Below are 22,208 nucleotides of genomic sequence, written 5' to 3'. Positions count from 1 at the left end.
TAGGACTAGTAATTTTAAAAAATTACTTACAAGTATATAAAGTATCTCTATAACATGAGTTATAATACTCAGTAGTACTGATCTTAGTAGTACAAAATAGTAGCACTGAAAAAAGTGTAGTTGTCCAAATATAAACTATCTTTCTTTTAACTAATTAACAAATTTCTATAAAATTCTTCTTTTAGACCGTGTTAAAATTATGTGAAATAACAGGAAATAAGAAAATCATGTAATTCTCCCACAGCTGTTGAGTTCCATTCAATTTGAAATAGTTACCAAGATAGCTGAATATGGTGTATCACAAGGTATATTACATTACTGAAAATCAGTCCTCTTCTCTGCACCAATATCAATAAAATTCTGAGCTTCTATTTTTATCACTTTTCCCTTTGAACTTCACTATGCAAATGCTTAGCATAAAATAAAAACTAGTAGAGTTAAACTCAAGCTTTCAAGAGATGCTTTTTTAAATGGAAACACTGCATATTAATAAAAAGACTGTGGTATTACTTTTGAATAAAGAAAGCCAGCTTTGTTGTGCATTGTTGACAGAGGAAACGATCCTTTTTTTGATGTTTTTGTTGAGTTAATAATATTATATCTGCTTCTTAGATTCTAACAGGTGAAGACTGGAATGCCGTTATGTATGATGGCATAATGGCGTATGGTGGCCCATCATCCTCAGGAATGATAGTCTGTATATATTTCATTATTCTCTTCATCTGTGGTAACTGTATCCTTTGCATTCACTGGAAACATTTTGAATGAGACTGTGTGCCGGGGCGTAATCATGCCAAGGACACAGGCAAAATTTGTCTAGGATGAAGTAAGTTGCTGTGGATGTGCATGCTCATTCTGCCTGTGCTAGGCCCTTTAAATAGATTCTCTTTTGTACATATATTCCCTTTTTTTATTTTCTGTAAAGAGGGAGACTCCAGTGAGCTCTCAGTACATCCCCAGTGATCACACTGGCAGAAACCAGAACACTTTTTCTTTCTTCCTTCAGTGGGAAAACTGCCTTATTCTACCTGTTTGTTTCCGTTTGATGTCTCTCCCTCTCAGAATGCGTGGATGTAGTCTGATCTCTATGACAGTAATTTCCCATTCATCTTTTTGATGCTTGGAATAGCTGTGTGAATTCTGACACACACTGACAGTGGAGCCAGTGATCCACTGTAGAGTGCAAAGACTAGATGAGAGAAGTCGGCAAGGAGAAATATTGACACAGTGAGGATTAAGTACTCCATTGTTCCCATGTAGTAACAGAAACTAATGTCATTCTCCTAATTCTTGAAAGGTCAAGAGGTTAAAAAAAAAAAAAATCTATTTTCTATACTATACGGCACTACGGCACTTGTATCGGTATAGGTACTTAACTGATACAAACTGAAGTATGCGGTTTGATATATACATTGTCACAGAAAATAATGCATTACAAAAAAATATTTAAAAGACAGTGTTTCATATTTGAAATTTGTTCATGCTGGTGTGAATGTAAATTTCATTTATTTAAAAAACGTCAAGTATTCTGCTATTTTTAAATTAGTAGCTTTAATGGATCTCTGCTTATTTTACACCTAGTATTCATCTAGTCCATTAAGTGAGTGTTATTAGCACTACAGTCCAGCATTACATGTCTCTACACTGAGATTGGGATTGTGGGTTTCCTGTCTCTTATGTTGTTGGTGTTTATGCTGGTAATAAACCAAACAGGTATGACAATGCATAATGCCCTTAATTTGATTTGAAATAGATATCTTGCTAAATGTCTTCTTGGCCATTGCTGTGGATAACTTAGCAGATGCTGAAAGCCTAAATACAGCTCAGAAAGAAGAAGCAGAAGAAAAGGAACGGAAAAAGAATGCAAGGTAAAATCGCACAAGCATGTTGAATGAGCAGGAGAGAGGAGGAGGAGAGTACTGAATTCTTTCTCTTACAAGGGTTTTCTTTATATAAACGCCTTTGCCATCTTCAAAAGTCGTCAGAATTTTTTTTAAGAAAGAAAAGAATTTACATAAACATTAAAACAAGACTGAATTAATACGATTTTAGATAAAAGTTGACTAGTAACTGGGAAAATGGAATGAACTAAGGATAAGTCAACTGATATTTAAACATTGCAATTGTAGAATTTTATTGCATAATTAGAGCAAGAATCTATCTGTTGTTGCTGCGACACAACTGCTTGGGGAATCAATTTTACAAGCCTTATATATACAAGAAGAAAACCTTCCTTTGAAATGAATACTGGCCTACTGAAGTCAATACAAGTTAGTATGTTAGTATGAATCCAAGGGTACGATTTATCCCCACAGAAAGGAGTAATGCTCAAATACTGAATTTTTTAGGGATTAGCTTCTGGAATTTATTCAAAATGATAATCTTTTAAATGAATTGAGTACATTCAAATGCAATAAATTTTATTGCTCTGGTATTTACCACTGTTCAAATCACTTTAGATATATTTTTGGTATATTTTTCTTAACTTTTCATAAAATGGGTATAGCTCACTTAAAATCTTGTGTCTTAACATGATGTGCTTTTCTGCTTTTCTTTTCTTTTTTCCTTTTTTTTTTTTTCGTAGAAAAGAGAGTCTGGAAAATAAAAAAAGTGAGAAGTTGGAAAGTGACCAGAAGAAGCCCAAGGATAGTAAGGTGTTTATTTTGACAATTATATCTTAGTTAGGAAGCTGTTTTAGTAATTCTGCTAAGGAAGACTTTTTAAGTCTACAGTGCACTCTGTGATTTCTTTTATGAATTCATCCTACCTACATTTTTTTTCAGGCAAAGGTCAGGAAACTTAGTTCTGGTTATTTACATCCTCAAAGAATCTCTTAACCTGTAAGTTCCTTTTGGTTTCAGAGAATCCTGGGAAGGAAAATTCTTAGAGCATGAAATAGTTTGTTGGGCAAATTTGATGTTACCTTAAGATCCCTGCAGGTGTTTTGACTGAAAAATCCAATAGAAGAGATTAGTGAATGATACACTCTTTATAGAATTTTTAAATGTTCTAGGTAATTTCCAAAGAAGCCCATTAGTTATATTCTTGTTGTAATCTACACAGCAGTAAGAATTATAAACAAATTAATCCTTTAAAAATACTTATTGAAAACTCAACTCTTCTCCATTCAGGAGTTATCCTGTATTGAGAACCTCATAGAGTAAGTGTGGGGTTTACTTCACTGGTTTCAGAGGCTTATTTAATATACTCTCAATTCTTTGTTGTACTCCAAGCTATATTGAAATTTATTTTTCTTCCGTTGTGTCTCTTTCATTGCCATAGGTGACAATTGCTGAATATGGAGAAGGAGAGGATGAGGATAAAGATCCTTATCCACCCTGTGATGTACCAGGTATGGGACCTACTAGCCAGAAAACAAACATTTGTTTTCTAAAATATACTAAACCTATTCTCACTAAATTCTAAATCAATTCCTTTGAAGTCAGTGCATTTGTACTCTGTTATCAGTGGATAAATGGGCCTGTAAGTTGCAAAACTTTATCTTTTTCTGCAGCTCACTAGGCAGTACAAAGAGCATACGAGAATTAATGCTGTGAGCCTGAAGACTACTCTGGTATTACTTACCTGCATGTGAGAGAGAATTACAAATTTATTTGAAATGTTTGGCTAAAAGGGACATTCCAGAGCTCATGATGTTCGATCACTTTTATCTTAGCTTCTTCCAGTTCCGTGAACACATTTATTTAGAAACCAGTTCTATCAGATTAGCTGTATTCCTGTCACAGAAATCTTATTCTCAACTACCTTTTGAGACTCAGTGCTCAACCAGTGCACAGAGACTTTTTACTTCAACATTGATACGTGAGGATTTGGCACATAAAAAATTGGGAAGTTGTAAGGTAGAGAGGGTGTGGAATCTCCCTCCTCAGAGGTATTTAAAAAGATTTTGAAAACTCATCTGAGATCACTTCCACACCCAACTGTAGGATATTAAAAATGCTTTGAATTAATGCACTACTTTTGACTTCGAGTTATACAAGTAATTGCCTTTAAAACCTCCTATTATGCATTGCTGTTAGTAGGTATGTATATACAGCTCTTTATTTTGTGTGTCGCATTCTATTTAGAGAGCAGCTGCTCTCTAAAGGATGGGGAGCCAGATAACACATCCAGCAGGGCAGGGAGCTTATCAGCCAGGGCTCAACCCCATAGTGCCCAAGAAAGACAAGCAAGGCAGGCATGGAGATGGTAGTTAGGTTGAAAGAGCAGTCCAGATCATCAGGCAAGTTTATGGTGATGAAGCAAGTTTGAGGACAGTCAGTCCACAGGTCAGGGTAAGGATCACATCTAGAGAGGGTGACCAGAGTTAGACGTAGTCCAGTGATCGCCATGCAGGTCCATAGTGATGAGAGAAGTCTGAGGGCAAGCTGAGAAGCTGATCTGTGAGTCAGGGTCCAGATCAGCAGAATCCRTGGCCAGGTACAGGCATGGCTGCGGCTGAACTGGAGACCAGTGCTCCTCTGGCATAGCCTGGGGAGGGACTGGAGGTCCGAGGATGAGCTGAAATGGAGATCCTAGGTTCTTGGGCAGGGGTGTGGGTTGATGCCCCAGGTAAGTCTGGGCAGGGCCATTAAGGCCTATTAGTGCTCTCAGGGCCCTTACATACTCACCCATATATATGCATGCACATATATATGTATAAAAGTTCATGACAACTAGGTGGGTATTCGTGTATTGATTTGTAGATTTTTAAAGCCATGCTGTGAATATGTATTTTAATACAAGTCATTCTTTTGTACCATTATGAACAAAAACTCAATCTTTTTTATTTTATAGTAAAAAAGTATTTAATTTAAAGTAGGTGAAGATGAGGAAGATGAGGAGGACGAACCAGAGGTACCAGCAGGTCCACGTCCCCGAAGAATATCGGAACTAAATATGAAGGAGAAGATAACACCAATTCCTGAAGGGAGTGCCTTCTTCATTTTCAGCAGCACCAATCCGTGAGTATCATTTATAAAAGTCCTTATTTAGTCCCCCAGGGTTTAGCACCGAAGAAAGAAGCCTCTTCCTGGTGAGGTTAGGGACAGAACTCCAGTGTCTTCAACAGGAGAGAGATTGGTTTCTCTGCTGAAAATTTTTAAATGATTTGCTAAATATAAAGGAGTTGTTAAATTAATTTACTTCTTTCTGTCAAAGGTAATTTTGTACTATATTCAGTCAGGTCTGCAAATGTCTGAAAATACAATTTAATATATATTAGTTACTTAATGTGGTAATTACTGGGTAATAAACAGACAGGAGGTAAAGTGTGAGCATTTTTTTTAACTTAAGATAGGATTCTTAGGACGATATTATTTGTGGAGCAATAAGGGTGAGGAAAGAAAAGAGAAAATTAGAGATAGAGAGAAAGGTTTTATGTATTCCTCTTGGGATGACAGTATTTTTCCAGATTTGAGGTTCAAGCAAACACTAAAGATAAAGACAAATGATTAAAAAAAAATACAAAAAATAAAAGCTGGATGTTGGAGGGAACTAGATTCTTTCACCACTCAGCCTAATTTCAGAATCATTTCTGGTTCTGCAGTGATGAAAAAAGCAAGCTTTATTAATCAGTAAAAGTTGTTACCATATAGTTGTTGAACAAAAGTGAATAGATGAGCTGAATCCGGTTCCTATAGGACTGAATATAGCTATCTTCATGCACAGCAACTTTGTTGGCAGTCTCAGAAGGGAACTTAAAAGCTATTTAGCATGAGAGAACACTTATCTTCTCGGTAGTAGAGGTCTTCACAGTTAAGATTAGAGGATGATGTGTGAATCAAGACGTGTTTTGGGCTTTTATTTCCAAACACACTGAAAAAAGTGTTAATTAAATCGGTAATTTTAAGAACACACATGCTGAATGTAAAAACTTAAGATTTGCTGAACATGATAAATTCATTATGGCCTCAACTAATGCTAATTCCCAGGCCAAAATGGCCATCTTACTTAACTGAGATACACTGTCCTCAAATCATCTCATTCATAAGAGAAAAACAAATTTTGCTTAAGAACCTTGTGATTCTTCAGAGGAATATTTCAGGCAACTTTAATGTTACTCAGTTACAAACCTGATCCTGCCTTTTTGCCAATTTAATCCTGTGCTAGCTCCATGGAAGTATTCAACAGCATTGTAATACCACTGGGTTTCATGACTCTAATCATATGGGCAGTTCCACTTCTCTAAGAAATACAATGAGCCTAATCCACATCTTACTGAATGAATATTTTTGACAGCTTTAATCAGAATGAAATCAAATACAGSGTCTGAATGACTTTCCTGGCATTTGGTGCTGTTGACATTGGCCTCTATGTATGTGTACAGTGAGGCAAAGCACTGGAATGTTTAGCATTTCATAACCCACTGAAAACTAATAGGAGATGGGAGGTCCTCTTTCACAAATTCCTTCAGTAAGTGCACCTTCACAACAGGTTTATCATATGCTGAATCATTTTGAATCCATTTACATTTTTATGAGCCAAGGCARTAACTTCAGTGTTAATGCTGCTTTTAACTGATGATAGTTGCTCTGTTCYGTCATTGTTGGCAGAGTAATGGAAAACATTTTGTATATAAGCCATCTGCTGGTTTTTTTTGGTTTTATTTTTTTTCCACGTGTGATGTATTTTTATATATCTTTTTCAGAATTCGAGTGGGATGCCACAGACTCATCAATCACCACATCTTTACTAATCTCATCCTTGTCTTCATCATGTTGAGCAGTGTTTCCCTAGCAGCAGAAGATCCAATTCGCAGCCACTCTTTTCGAAATAATGTAAGCCCATCATTTTTATATCTGAAGATAAATGTATCTTCATATAGTAACAATCCTCAGAATTAGTGCCTGGTTTTTAATTTTCAAGTTAAGAAACTTTCCTTTTCCTTTTTCCAGTCATCAATTTATATATTTTGCTTTAAAAAAAAMCATATATCTCTAAAGAAAGCAGAGATATTAGAACCATTTATTATCTACAGAACTTTCTTCCTGTGTTGGATATTAATACATCAAAATAAAATTTTGCTCAAGATGAGCGTAATTTTGTAGCTAGCTGTATCTGCTGTGCATTTCCCGAATCTTTCTTGGTGCTTCTCAATGTTTGACACTGATTTAAAAGTGACATCAAAAATATCACTTTATAACATGCTGGGTATAGACTTTGACCTGTCCTCTCTTCTCTATCGCTAACTCCATTATCTGATCTTGAGGAACTCAGACTATTACTCTGTCAGTGAGTGTATGTGTTTGTAAGGGTATTACCTCTCCTTTCAAAGAGGAGAGCTTAGTGAAATTAGTTTCCAGAGAGTCTGGTGCCATGAATATCATATTCCATTTTTTTTAAATATTGTAAATACTTTGATCTGTAGTAGATTAGGATGCACCCACACTACTGTGTGTTACAGTACCACAGCATATCTGACGATCCTGAATTCCTGATTGTCTAAATGAGAAACAAAACAGTAAGAAAAAGCCTCTGAAATTATTGTGAGTTATGTATGCTTTAGATTACGTATGAAACAGCTGATAATGTAACCTGGTAATACTCTGTTGGGACTTCTGGGATACTTTGACAGAACTTCAGCTCCTGTATCACTGAACTTCTTGCTAATGTAGGTGTAGCCTCTGGAGTCCTCTTTGGGCCATTGACATTCTCTGAGTATCTTTTCAGTAACAATGCTAAATACCAAAAAGCTAAAACTTCCTTGAAGAGTAAAAAGAGATCAAAGCACAAACACACTCAAAGGAGTTGTGTGCTGGTCTTATGAAAAGATCAGCTAATGGATAAGAAAAACAGAACTGGCAGGCAATACTGAAATGGTTTTTGTGGAAATGAAGAGCTGATACTACCTTTTGTAGCTAGAGGAATGCTAGGAGGGTATAACTCCAAAGTGGTGGTAACTGTATGGATTGTTTCTATTTGGGACACAGGCAGGTAAAATGTATGAGTGATTTCAAGAAGGACATTGCCCTTGCTGTAGATATTCACAAATGCACCAGAACTGCATATTTTTCTTGTTATTACCTTGATTGATCACGTTTCCTTCAGCTGACCAGCTTAGCAAGGGAAAGAACTTGCTATGAAATGGCAGTGAGCTTGAGTTGGAAGCTGTAAGGCTCAAAAATACTGAAAGGTTTGATGTCAACAGTTTGCTTTTGCTGTTATGTCTCTACAAAAGTTGGCTCTGCTTGTGCCAGGTGGCACTCAAGTTCAATATTATGGCTGTCTAATGGATGTGTATGATCCATTCTGCAAATATCCCTGCTTTCTGCAGGAGTTACTCCTTTAAGTCACTGAATGGAATCTTGTGCTTTTCATGTCGAATATGCTGTGTTTGTTCTTCAGTGAAGATTGTGTTGTCTGTAGCTATCCTACCATTATGGTGCCGGCAAAAGGGACAGCACATTGGCTGTGTCCTTAACCCAACAAGTCACAAACCGCTGAATATACTGAACATGGTAGCTAGCCATCTTGAGGAGTCTCAGCTTCAGCACCATTTCTCTGTTAGAATTCACAGACAGGAGTGACGAAACAAGTTTGAGGCTGGAATGGTTTTGAATATTTTTTTTTAACTCTAGAGTGAATTTCTTCATGATTGATCTTCGTTGAATGGTTTTAATATTTACCTGCTTTTTCAGCAACTACAAGAGACAGAAGGATGTGATCTTCAGCAGAACATGGAGGGAGAAAAAGATTTTCGTGCATTTAATCTAATAGGAACACTTTTTTGTCTGTTATCCATTTGTCTTATTTCTTCTTCACATTTAATTAGCTGTTAAACCATAGATACCATGTTCCTGTGCAGAACTCTTTGGTAAATAGATCCTTCCCTTGAAGGAGGAGTACTTGATGAGTACTTCCCTTGAAAATAAAATTAGTACTGTACTTCAGTATATGGTGTGCACTAGATTAGGTGCTAACAATACTGCCACCTGGAAAGGGTGAAATCCTGGTTCTACTGAAATGTACAGCAGTGTTTCTACTAACAACAGTGAAGTTAATATAAATCCAAGATCATCTTAAAAGTTTGCATATCGCTATGCAACTATTGTTGATTTTTAAAAATCTCCTACTAATAAATCACTGCTGTATCTTCAATGTTCAGGGAAAAATAGCTGTAGTGTTGATTTTTAGTAACGTACTTATTAATTTGTTTTGTGACTCTCAAGCCAATTCTGTACAGGAATATAATGTAGCAGAATGTAGAATGATATAGTCTAGAAATATCCACTGAAATTTAATTTTTTGGTGGAATGCAGTGATTAAAAAAACCCCACTGTTATTAATAAGCAGTTTTCCTTTATGTAGGATTTTGTATCCTTGCTAAAGGCGAGGGAAGTACCTCTGAAAGCTGATGGAAGAAAGTCTGAATTGAAAGAAGAGGTTGCATACTGGGTCCTGCTAACTCCTTGGTGCAGAAGTCTTATATGCACAGTGGCGTCTGATAAATTTTTAAGTAAACAAAAATGGTTGTACAATAACTATGTTGTCTGAACTCCCTATCTGCCTGTTTGTATTCATTTATTCAGATGTATTCATTATTTTTCTGCATGTGGTCTAAAATGTAAAAATTTATTTATAGATGAATTTCTTACTGTGGCACATATTATACCTTGCAGATACTTGGTTACTTTGACTATGCTTTCACAGCCATCTTTACTGTTGAAATCCTGTTAAAGGTAATGCATTGTTAACTGATCCTTGCTAGCTCAAAAACAGCTTTAGCAATAATGTTTGTAACTTTTTGTTTACCTTCCAGATCCTAGGGTATGCAGATTATGTCTTCACTAGTATGTTTACATTTGAGATCATTTTGAAGGTAACAGGTTTTTAAAGGAAGTTTGCTTAAAGGGATTTTCCTTGTGTGTCACCTGCCAAGAAAAGGCACTTGAAGTGTTCTTCGCCTTTTCTCTAAATGATCAAAGCTAAACTTTTTTTAAACCAAAGGATTTTTTTATTTGACAGTTTCTCATAATTTTGATTGGTTATTTTTTTTACCATTGGGTGCATGTAGAAGCTGATTTTTGTATCATTACATCAATTTAATAATTCACTTTTTACCCTTTTTAAACGTAACAGTTGTCAGAAAAGGGAAAAATAATTCACTGCGCATGAGCTTTTCCTCTTTCCTGCTCTGGCATTTCCAAAAATAATGATCAATCTTTTCAGAAGGGAGCATGTAATTTCTCATTTCTCCTGCTGAACTATATTCATAGAGCTAAAATAGTAGATAACTATTTTCTTGCAATAGGACTTGCAAGATATCTTGCATTTATCTATACACTAAGATACTTTGCATTGATCTTATCTTGGGCATACATTTAACTACACAGAAAGGCATATATATGCTTGTTTAAATGTATTACCCATGCATGAGCCAAAATTGGCATTTTAATGTATAGTTTGTGTACTGATTATTAAGGATACCCGTGGGGGTTACTCTCACTTTAGTTCAATGAGGCTTACTCTGGTAAAGAAGCCATATTACTGAGGTTTAGGCTAACATGTAAGAAAATGCAGGACAAAACAATCAAATTTTKGGGGGAAATCAGTGAAATACTTTTTTCAGAGATGTACAAGTTTCTTAAGTTTAGTGCAGTACATATGCACCATGAATTTTTGGTTGAGTAACCCTGATACCTATATTTATGAATTTCTAATACACTAAGAATCTGTACATAAACTTTGCATTTCCTATTGAGAATTAAGCTTAACAAAAACTCTTTTCCCAGCTCCTGCTCATATTGCTATGCATTCTTCACAGTGCGGTTTGATTAATACTAATTAAGGCAATATTTGGGCTGTTTACAAGATAAGCTAAAAGAGTAAACTATTTGTGCTTGCAAACTTATGTTTATGTTATCCCTTTATTTCTCATTTTCCTCAGTGAGGAGCCTGCTAAGGACTTGGTTAATCTTTAACATTTGTGGCATTCTAGAATAAATATTTAGCTAGAGAAAGACCAAACTAAAGGAAAGAATGAGGCACTGATAAGACCATTCCGTTAGATCAACTAGTTCCAAACTTTGAATTGGAGAAATTATACTAGATGTGTTGACACCATTGCTGTGGCAGGAGAGAGTCAGGAGAACATCCGCATCCTTTGAGCGGAAGGTTGGAGAGCCTGTACAGTTCCAGTTGTGTTTTGAAGGAGCCAGAGGAATTAAGCATGGCACAAACTATATAAGTATAGAAAACGAACGTACCTACAAGCTGTATAAGATTCTAACATCGAGTGACTCAGAATTATTCAAGGAAAGTGGGAAGCACTAGAGCAGAATCTACTGAAATTCAGCATTGTAAAATGATATAAAGAAACAGGAAGCACCACCATAGCCAAAAATGTTGTCTTGACTCCACTTTCTCCAGGAATCTCAGTATTCATRTGTATTTATGAAGGAAAATAAACCCTACTATAGAAAGTTTAATAGATAATCAGAATGAGACCTATGTACATGTGCAGTACCCTGCTTTACTAACATGTCTGAGACATTGGCTTTGCTTGCTTGTGGCTGGAGTCCTTAATGTTATCTGTGTTGGGTTTTGCGCTGTGCTTTCAGCAGTACCCATGTCCGACAGAAGCTGTGTGTGTTCTGCAAGGAATAATTCAAGACTAGATGTGTTGTGACAATAGCTTGCCTTGAATTTCAGACAAAAAGCATGTGAAACGGGCTTAAAATATCCAGAGGGAGTATCATCAGCTGCAGGGAAGAAACCTGTAAATGTCTAAAAAGCAAGCATTTCTAAAACAGAATAACTCGCAATATGTGGAGAGAGTCTCTGTGCTATATTTTATTGACTGCTCTGTAGGCATCAGGATTTCCATATGGTATGGGATCAAGGATATGAATGAGAATATGAATAACAGAAAAGCTGCAATAGCAATTTAAAGCACTTAAAAATCTGTTACGTCACCCCTACGTGGCTTTTAAATCAAGCTTACTATCCTGTTTGCAGTACTTGGGAAATGTGAGAAGATCAGCGTGAAGGTCAGGTTAGGGCCTTATGCTTTTAACTCTGCTCCAGCTTGCTAATCCCCTACCATTTAAACCACCCCCCACTTAAGTGGAATTCCAGGCATAAAGAAAAGAGCAATACGGATTGACCCATGGATCTGCAGCTTAGTGAGCATTCCCCAGTACATACTCTACTGAAGGCTGTAACACCTCTCATGGCATCAGTTGTGGTCTAGGCTTTGCTTTTGTCCTGATCTGTGAAAGGGTTAGAATGATTTTGTTACAGAAGGGTTTTAGTCACATTCTTCCATTGGGTTTATAATAATTAATCATGAGTAGCAATATGAATGTGGGGAAATTCGGCTGTACTTGAAACTTGGAAGTTTTATGGTTCTACTAGTTGTTTTTCTAACAAAAGCCAAATCAGTTCAGAGAGATGAGTTTGGCCTAATCAGTTCTTATACAAAGGTATAACATTTATTGATATTAGAAACAATTAACACATCTGCAGGTGTTGCTTGAGCATAGCTTGTTTAGTTTAAATGAAACTTATTTATATGCCTAATAGGATTGTTTTGTATCTTAATTACAAGGTGAGATACTATTTTAGGTATTCACACTGTAGACAGGTGTCTTGTAAACAGCCTAAATGTGAATTTGAGTAAATACAGATAGAGAATAAAAGTGTAACAATTCTTTTATAGATGACGGCTTTTGGAGCATTCCTTCATAAAGGGTCCTTCTGCAGGAATTATTTTAATTTGCTGGATTTGCTGGTTGTGGGTGTTTCTCTGGTATCGTTTGGTATTCAGTAAGTATTATACTTACAATGTGACTGATTTATTTTTGCTTTGGAGTTTTATATTAAACTTGATCTTTCAGATCCTTTTGTTCCCCCATTGTATGTGGGTATGCAAGTTCAGTATCAGGGTTGGGAATGGAAGAGATAGTGCTTTCTTTGGAGAGTATTATAACTCATTACTAGTACAGGTTGGAAACAAATTACTACTTCCTGCTATTACAAAGAGAATAAGGAAGAGAACCATGACACTGAACTGTATAACAAGTACCTCCTGGAGCCTCAGGAGGTTTGGATTCCTTCTTTTGTGCTATTGCCAAATGTACAATTCAGTTCTAAGTGCCTGTTTTTTCAGCATTGCCATAYTGTGGTATGTAACCTGACAGTATTTGAAGGGGGAGAGAATTTATACTATAATCAAGATTGATTATGCGAGTGATAGTGAAGAAATTATTTGCCCCCTTTGGATCAGGCAAAATGTAGTAATCTAAGAGTCTAAAGGCACTTACTGATTCACTGCAGTTCTGCCTCATGTATAATAATAATCTACGAAACCTTTACTGACTAAAAAAAAAGGGAGAAAAAGAAAAGAGAGAGAGCAAGCACAAGGGTTTACTGAGTGTCAGTCAACTGTTTCCCAATTTGTATTGCACTAGTACTGGAATGCCTTTTATGCAAGCTTTCATCTTTGCAGTATGTTCTTTAAAAGGCCATCTGCTATTATTTCCTCTCAAAATGCAGGCCTAGCTACTTAAACAAAGAAAGTATGAGTCATTTGTGATTTTTTTCATCTCCAGTTGGTTGAAAATTAAGGTATTCATTGCTTTATGGGACTTTCACAATGTCTTTGATAGACTTGTCAACACTGAAAAAAGCTTCAGAGAGTATTTTGCTTGTGATAAAACTTAGCTGCATTACAGTGTCAGATGAGCCTTTAAGCTGTTAATTCCCAGGTTGCTCCAGAAATCAAAATTATTCTTATGATATTTGAGATTAATAATACTTTTAACATTAATAAAAGATCTGTAAACAAGAGCTTCAAAAATCGTAAGACTTTCTTGACTTCTCATATATAAGGAAGTAGCAGTAACATTGTTATTCATAGTAAGAAAATTAGTTAACTGAAAAATAATAGAATAATTTTTCTTCTTTCCCTAGATCAAGCGCTATCTCCGTTGTGAAGATCCTCAGAGTTCTAAGAGTTTTGAGGCCTCTAAGGGCAATAAACAGAGCAAAAGGACTTAAGGTTTTTACTTTTATCTTTTTCTAATTTACATTTCTTTTGCCCTGTTTCTTCAGTCCTGCCTCAGGTTAAAAACTGTACTRCAAAACAAATCGCCTGGAGAGAGTCACAGCACAAGGCCAGAAGTCCTTTCCTGATTCTTAAAAAAAAAATTCTTAAAAAAGGCCAGGTTCTGTCCACAGTTATAGAAGTATGTATGTGGCATGCCACAGAGCGAAAATTTTGGCCATTACACTTGGTATGAGCCAACATGTCACAGCAATATTTTTGTTGTCATTCCACAGTGCATTTGTAATTTTTAATCAGTAGATATTAATGAGTCTATTTCAACAGACTTCTGAGAAATTTAGAAAACATGTCTAGGTATAATATTGACATCACAAAAATAGTTAATTTAAAAAAATAATAAATGTGAGAAAATATACTTTTAGGCTTGTGGTATGTATTTTATGATACTACTATGTAAAAATTCTGTTAAGATCTTTTCTTCTTTCTTTACAGCATGTTGTTCAGTGTGTCTTTGTGGCTATTAGAACTATTGGCAATATCATGATTGTTACAACTCTGCTTCAATTCATGTTTGCTTGCATTGGAGTGCAACTGTTCAAGGTAAATAGACTCTCAAAATTTACATTGCATCAAGAACAACAAAGCTCAGCTAACTTCTTTGTAACTTGGTGCTAGAACTAGGGCTGGTCCTATTTTGAACCAGTCATAGTATAAATGTGTTTATTTTATATGTTCTGTATTTTACTTTTTTATTGCTGTTGTTTTATATGTAGGGAAAATTCTATAAGTGCACTGATGAAGCAAAACAGAATCCTGAGGAATGCCGGTGAGAATTCCTTTGATTTATGAATGTGACACATTATAGTTTAAACAGAAGCAACTGGGCATGCATGTCCCAAGCCTTATAGGTTTGTGTMAGTTGGAATCATCATCTTAAAATCCATCAGCAAACTTTAAAACATAAAGGTGGTCAATCAAGTTTACCATGGAAATTAAACAAGTTTAGCAATGGCATAAAATCAACTATTTTGAATAGAAGATTGAATAACTCTGAGGCTAATCTAGTATTTCACTAATCACAGTTTGTTTCTCTCCTTTTCCCGCAGGGGGATATATATTGTTTATAAAGATGGAGATGTTGATAATCCAATGGTCAAAGAGAGGGTCTGGCAAAACAGTGATTTCAACTTTGACAATGTTCTGTCTGCTATGATGGCTCTTTTTACAGTATCTACTTTTGAAGGCTGGCCAGCGTGAGTGAATTCTCCCAGTCTTCTCAGCATTGTTAATGCAGTTACATTTTCCAGAACAGTTCTCTGTCATTTACCAGGCTTTTTTGGGGGAGCAAAACAGTCTTAAATGATGATATAAAGACTTACTAACAGAGGAAGAGAAAAAAGCCTATCATCATTCTGAATGTACAGTTCTTCACATAAAAATCTGAGTGCACTTTTCCTGTAATTGTATTTCAATGATTCACTGGCTTTGTAGTCTGTAATGGAGCAGTGAGTGGGCAATGTTGGATTCAGGAATTCAACTAAATGAGATTTCAGTCTTCGTTTTGTATTTTAAGATTTTACTATGGAGACAGAATAGACAAAGCACAGCTGTTCAGAACTCATCATTAGTGCATATTAGGTCAAAATGAATGCTGAAAATGCTCATTATTCAATCCTCCCTTTGCCAGTAAAATCAATTTAAAATATAAGCACCATGTAGGATAACATAAAAGCACCATGTGGTTTCTGGATATGGTATTGTCCTCTGTGTGTGCACGTGTGCCTGTTAAAATCAGTGTAATCTTATGTTTTATGTCGTTTGATTCCTAATCTTTCAGCTACTTCTATAACGGAATGTTCTTCAGCTGGAGTGGAAGTAATCCTTTTAGGTGTTTATCCTTCCATGCCCTTTAGATAATACTAATATGAAAATTTTAGGCCTTTAAGTAAAAATTGTACTGCAAAATTTGTAAAACAGTAAGTCATTTCTGAAATCTGTCCTCTGAGTCAGTATATTTTACCGTCTGTTGCCATTTTAATGATAATAAAGATTAACTTTTTTGTTTTTCAGACTACTATACAAAGCCATTGATTCAAATGGTGAGAATGTAGGACCTGTATACAACTACAGAGTGGAGATCTCCATTTTTTTCATCATCTATATCATCATTATTGCTTTTTTTATGATGAACATATTTGTTGGTTTTGTCATTGTTACATTCCAAGAACAAGGAGAACAAGAATATAAGAATTGTGAGCTGGACAAAAATCAGGTTAAAATAAATAATGAACTCTCTAATTTTTGAAAGTATCCTAGTTTGCTTATGCGTTAAGAGCTTCCTTTCTGCTTTGGGTCAGAAGAGGGCACCAAGCACATATCTTAGTATTAAAAAAACAAACAAACAAAAACAGAATGGGTAAATACTGCTACTGATAGATATGCAAGTCACTCTATGTTCCTCTTTTCGTAAGCCCAGCATCTCAGCCTGTTTGTAAGGATTAAGCTGTTTGTAACATTAAGCTAGTTAGCTTCTTAGTGTTTCACTTGTTGGTACCACATTAAGAAGAAGGTAGCATTTGCCAAATTGTCTGTAGGCAGGGTAGGTTTTACAATAAGAAAGAAATATAAATATTACATCTTGAGAATTTATCCTATATTAAGGAAAAAGTTCAAAGTAGATTTTTATGCTTGCTTTTTTTTTTCTTTATAAAGCAACTCATGGTTTATATTGAGATTCAGATAAATTCTGCACCTTTTATTATTTAATCCCTGGACTGAGAAACTCATCAGTCAGGGGTCATGATCTTTCAGGTGCTCGTGTTCCACACATATGTAAATGAAGTTAACCATGTTGCAAGTTTGTGCAACATTCATGCTGTATTTTGTGCTCTATCAGTAGCTTATGTAAGCATCCTTCAAAAAGATAGGGGAAGGCCTGACCTCTATGAAGATTTCAACCACTAATAGAGTTGGAGGTGAATCCATGATGTTCCCATCTATATAACATGATTTTACTGGGCAATTTAACTGAACCGTTATGACCAACGGTCCTCCAATATTTATTTTCCTGACTGTATGGTTTTATGCTCTGCTGTTACATTTGTGATTGAAAACTGAGTAAGGGCATAGCATGGCTTATAGGTGACTTAATAGTCACCTTTATTATTAGCTAAAATTCTTTAGAATTAATTCTAGATAATTCATTAGAATTATCATGGCTGGAAAGCACCATGATGAATAATATCCGTACTACACACTATGTACAGTACTATATACACACACACATATGGTCTATAGTATACTACTGTGTACTACTACACTATATAAAGGCAAAAAATTTCAGAATTTCCATGAGCATTACTTGATTTCTTTTTATGTGGCTGAGTAGTRCATACGGTTGTATAGTGCATAGCTGCACTTGTAAATGACCAAGTGAAGATTGGTAAGCTACTTGATTAATACTTAATAATAAAAAATTCTATACCAAGTATATGTAGTGCCTGTTTTTCAGACTTTTATTTAACAATTTGCGCTTACCAGAAATAATATTCCCTAATGAGTCACTGTTATGTGCAGTCTGACGATTTTTGATGTGTTTACTTTTACAGCGTCAGTGTGTAGAATATGCCTTGAAGGCACGCCCTCTTCGTAGATATATTCCAAAAAATCCTTACCAGTACAAGTTCTGGTATGTGGTGAACTCTACTGGATTTGAATACATCATGTTTGTCCTCATCATGCTGAACACACTTTGCTTGGCTATGCAGGTAGGAAAACTAGAAGTCTGTCTTTGAAGCCTTTGATGTGAGTTGCAGGGAAGAATATGGGAGATACAGTGCTTTTGATTTATGACATCTACTTTTTTGTGTAGTGGGGGAAAAAACAGCTCCCCCCTCCCAACACTCTGGTCATAGTACACTTCTATAATATGTTCCAATCTGTGTGTTAGTTCTGTGAAGAAAAATTCTTTAAAACTTCTTGAGAAAGGTCTTCCTAAAAAGAAATAATGGTGGGAATGAGAAAAGCAATGCATAGATTCCCTCACTCCACCTTCTTCACACGTGACTTTGTGTTCCAAAGGAAAATTACTGAGTGCTAGTCTTTTTTAAACTCTTGCTATTTCTAAAGTTATTTTTCTTTCAAATGACAAAAAGATATGAGATAACTGATGAAGCAGCTGGAGATAAAAGGAGGAGGTACAAGAGGAGTATCCTGAAAACTAGATCAATATCAGACTTGAACAAGCCATTTTTTACAGTCATGTCAAAATTTCTCTTTATATGTATATAATGTTCCCCTACAACACAGCCATGCTGTGCAGTCTGATTATTAGTGATAGATCAAAATAATAATTGCTGTACTGACTATACTTATTAATTATGTGTTTGTGAAAGAATACACTCTAATTAGTGAATACCAGTAAAAGCTCAAAATAATATTGGACACTGAGTGGTACATTCATCAGTCAGTGTTTGAAAGCAATTAGTGGAGAGTACCTTCATGCAAGAATTCCACAATCCTCTCCTATGCAAAGTCCACTGAATGCAAAAAGGATAGTATTGGATTCTGTGATCAATATGTTCCAAAAATATTAAATAGCAATCTTTGCCAAAGTGTCCTTTGGAAGATACTTTTAATGTCAATCGTGTGGTTAAACACTTAATTTGAACCAAAAAAACATGGTGTAAAAATTTTCTTGGAGTGACTTATGATGAAAATCAAGCTTTTTATGCCATACTTTTACCTGTAGCATATTATAATTTACATTTGCGTATTCCTAAGACCATCCATATGCAAGAAAATCTAAGGAGTACATAAAAACCTACTTTTGTGAGCAAATATTTCTATCAGCCAGTTAGATCTTTTATCTAATATATTCTTTTACATAATGCATTTAGGCATTACTTCACCTCCTTGTAGCTTCTGTACTTGTTCTGTTTCTTTTTRTATATATACTACACAATCTTTCTATCTCTGATGTTTGTATCTTCTTCAGAAGCTTAAAAATATCATGTGTGGAACAACCATAGAACTATATGATAATGCAAAACTTACACAAACGTCTATTTTCATATATTAGTTGTGTATACATCTGTGCGTATTTTTGGATATGTGTTATTTCTGTGTGTGTGTGTATGTATATATATTTACCTTTTTCTTCTTTTTCCAGCATTACACACACACACTGTTTTTCACCAACTATTTCTGTTGTCTACTTTTACCAGTTATTTCTTTTTCTTCCCCAATACTTTAGATTTTAATAAGAAAAAGATTAGCTGAAATCCAATTTACATATCCATTCTGCTTTTACTGTAAACTTGTGGGAACTGTATTACCTTAAAAATATCATTACTACACCATACGTATTATTATTTGACTAACATACTGCAGGCTTTCTAAATAAGTGCAAAACCAAGTTATATAATTTTTAAAAATATTATCTGCAACTTGGGAAGTTGGTTTTGTTTAATACCTCATTTTTGAGGGACCAGTTTTCTTCTCAAAACTGTCTCTCTGGAGATCCTCTTAGTATATAGAGGAATGACAAATTTGTTCCACTTAGTGCCTTAACAGAATCAATTTTAGGTAACTCAATTTTTGACCAGCAATATTCAATTAGTCTTTATGCATATAACTCCACATCATAAATACTAAGAGAAAACATCCTCCTAGACTGCGTTTTTGCCAACTTTGTCTTATGCTATCCTACTTTCACTTAATATTTACAATCCTTAACTTTTACAAGTGTCATATTTTTCATTCACAGCATTATGGACAGTCTAAGCTCTTTAATGATGCGATGGACATTATGAATATGGTTTTCACAGGAGTGTTCACTGTTGAAATGGTTTTGAAACTGATTGCATTCAAACCGAAGGTAAGTTTTAGATGTACTTTAATTAGGTTATCACCAAAAGAATTAAGTATAACAAGTTTAACGTTATATATTATTCAAATAACAGGAAGAACCTACCTGTTTCCCACATTTAGTTATCAGTGAAATCTTCATAGAAATGTTAATCTGATTATATGTATATATGTAACTCCAGGAAATGAAATATAGGTATCAGAAAAAGTATTACGAGGTAGTTGATGAGATCTAGAATACTTCGAGGTGATGAAAAGGTCCCTTTCTAAATCAGAGAAATCATTTCCTGTTACAAGCATTACCACTTCTCATATTCATGGTACCGCATTCATAATCTTAAACAAAGTTAATCCTTGGTAAAGACTTGTATGTTATGTTATACTTCATTTTCTAAAATGCAAAATTAGAATATGTCTGTATTTTATAAAATATAGCTARGCACTACAAACATACACATAAATAACTTGGCATATTCAAGTAGCCCTCTTAGTTTTTTGTTTTCAATTTTATATATACAGCATTTGATAGAGGTACCCACAATAAGCAGTTTAGATTCCTTGCCTTGAAGGGACACTGTCAAAATGAACCATGCAAGCACATTTTTTTGAAGTAGATTTTACAGAGAGGCTGATAAATATAATTACTAATTGAAAAGGAATCATGAAAATAAGATTATGATAGTTCATCCAGTCTTATTTGTTCAGTTCTCGCATCCCATTTATGACAGTGTGAAACTTAAGAAAGAAAAACTAAACTGAATTTCTGTATTGGTTACAATGAAATTGGTATTTATTCTGATCGTATATCTATGTAAATAAGTAAAATATAGTCACTCACTTTGCACAGAATATGAAAAAAACTTGCCACGCCATTTGAGTTTTACTGATCTCACTATTTAAGCCTGGTATTTTTCCTTTTTCATTGCCCTTTTAAAGTAATCAGGACATCTGCATCTATCCTCTGAATGTGGGCTATGTCTTTCCTTTGTTTCAAACAGCAGACTGGATGGCTGTAGGCTGTGTAGGCAAACTTGCTCTTGCTTTAAACTAATTAGCTCTGATAATTCAGAGCCATGGTAGCCCAGAGCTCAGCCTGGGGTAGAAGTGTGACTACTACCCAGCTTTTCAAGACTATTTCTTGAGCTTGCATTTAGCCATTAGCTTTGCGGTGCAGGCTGAGCTACTTGATTTAAAGCTAGCTTTTAATGCGTTTGCTTGCGTAAGTAAACAAGTTACACATCCGTTGAGGTCAGGTGCTGGGATGTGAAGTGTGAAGTTCTGAGTGAATGCTTGCCCACTCTCCTGTAGTCTTGCTCAATCCTGGCCAATCCATTGTACGTATTTCTGATGAATTTACTTGTATTTTTGTGTCACCTATCTTTTGTGTGTTATTTTTTCACACAAAAATAACATAATGTGGAGGCCCCAGAGGAGATAGTTAAGATATGYGGACCACAGCACCATGAGTATACTGATTGCATTTCACGATTGCATTTCCTGTTCTGTATCCTTGTTTCACACTGAAGTCTGAGGAGATTTTGCTGCATTTTATTATCTGCTCTTTGAAAGAAAGTTGTGAATCTTTGTACAGTTCTCCATGCACTTGCAACTATAGTCAGAAATAGCAGCTGATGCAAAATGTAGTTGTCTGATCATAAGTGTATAAATCACAGTGCTCCATTGGTATTATGGACTTCCTACTCGTTACTGAATGATATTCAGTGTCTTAATACTAGCTTCAGAGACTTTGTACAATTTGGGTTCTAACTGTTGTAACATGCTTTCTATCTGATAAGATGCTTATAAGATGCTGAACGCTGTTTGTTTGAAGGGAAGACACTGGCAGTGAAAGGCCTTCATTTCCTGAATTTTGTTCTGTCGTAGATGAAGCAGACCTTAAACTTGCTAATTAGCAGGACAAGGTTAAAAGGCCATCAAGTTAATCAGATTTTTGCCAGAGATTAATCAGCAGGAAGAGAATGGAATTAATTATCTTAAGGTTTTTCCTGATATTCTTTGAAGATTGTAACTTTTTTATTGCGAAATATTCTTCAGCAAGACAACTACTGGCAATGTATATTGCAGGTTTTTTAATAGTTGCAAATCAGTTAGCAATCTTAAGCTGAATGTGAAGGTCTTTTAGCAGTCTAAATTTAAAATTAGATACATATTTAAGAAAACAATGGATTTTTTTAATAATTATTAAGATTTATTAATACTTTGAACAATCTGAAACCAAACCTAGCCTTTTGTTTTAGTATCTGTGAGAAAAAAACTGATTAATTTCTTTTGTTTGTGCTGCCACTGGGTTACTTAGTCTAGTCTGGGAGAA

The 22,208-nt window shown here is 35.2% G+C and overlaps 1 protein-coding gene across 4 annotated transcripts in view; it reads left to right on the top strand.

Moving 5' to 3' along the window:
- The window catches only part of CACNA1D (calcium voltage-gated channel subunit alpha1 D), a 194,182-nt gene that overhangs the window by 116,641 nt on the left and 55,333 nt on the right, over positions 1-22,208 (top strand). For 2 of the 4 annotated variants that reach the window (XM_085302370.1, XM_085302371.1), the window contains 15 exons: positions 613-733; positions 1,754-1,868; positions 2,585-2,654; positions 3,283-3,352; positions 4,820-4,964; positions 6,650-6,779; positions 9,621-9,680; positions 12,662-12,768; positions 13,915-14,002; positions 14,501-14,608; positions 14,782-14,834; positions 15,115-15,261; positions 16,079-16,280; positions 17,617-17,775; positions 19,776-19,886. In XM_085302370.1, coding sequence (XP_085158496.1) covers positions 613-733; positions 1,754-1,868; positions 2,585-2,654; positions 3,283-3,352; positions 4,820-4,964; positions 6,650-6,779; positions 9,621-9,680; positions 12,662-12,768; positions 13,915-14,002; positions 14,501-14,608; positions 14,782-14,834; positions 15,115-15,261; positions 16,079-16,280; positions 17,617-17,775; positions 19,776-19,886 — 1,686 coding nt within the window. Of the gene's footprint in view, positions 1-612; positions 734-1,753; positions 1,869-2,584; positions 2,655-3,282; positions 3,353-4,819; positions 4,965-6,649; positions 6,780-9,620; positions 9,681-9,760; positions 9,821-12,661; positions 12,769-13,914; positions 14,003-14,500; positions 14,609-14,781; positions 14,835-15,114; positions 15,262-16,078; positions 16,281-17,616; positions 17,776-19,775; positions 19,887-22,208 lie in introns of all 4 variants that reach the window. The other 2 variants (XM_085302369.1, XM_085302373.1) reach the window with 2 other exon arrangements.

This window comes from Rhea americana, unplaced genomic scaffold, assembly GCF_003343005.1.
Source record: "Rhea americana isolate MKP2758 unplaced genomic scaffold, rheAme1 scaffold_19, whole genome shotgun sequence".
Classification (NCBI taxonomy): domain Eukaryota; kingdom Metazoa; phylum Chordata; class Aves; order Rheiformes; family Rheidae; genus Rhea; species Rhea americana.
The sequence above is the reverse complement of the archived record's forward strand: the minus strand, read 5'-3'. Positions and strand labels throughout refer to the sequence as shown.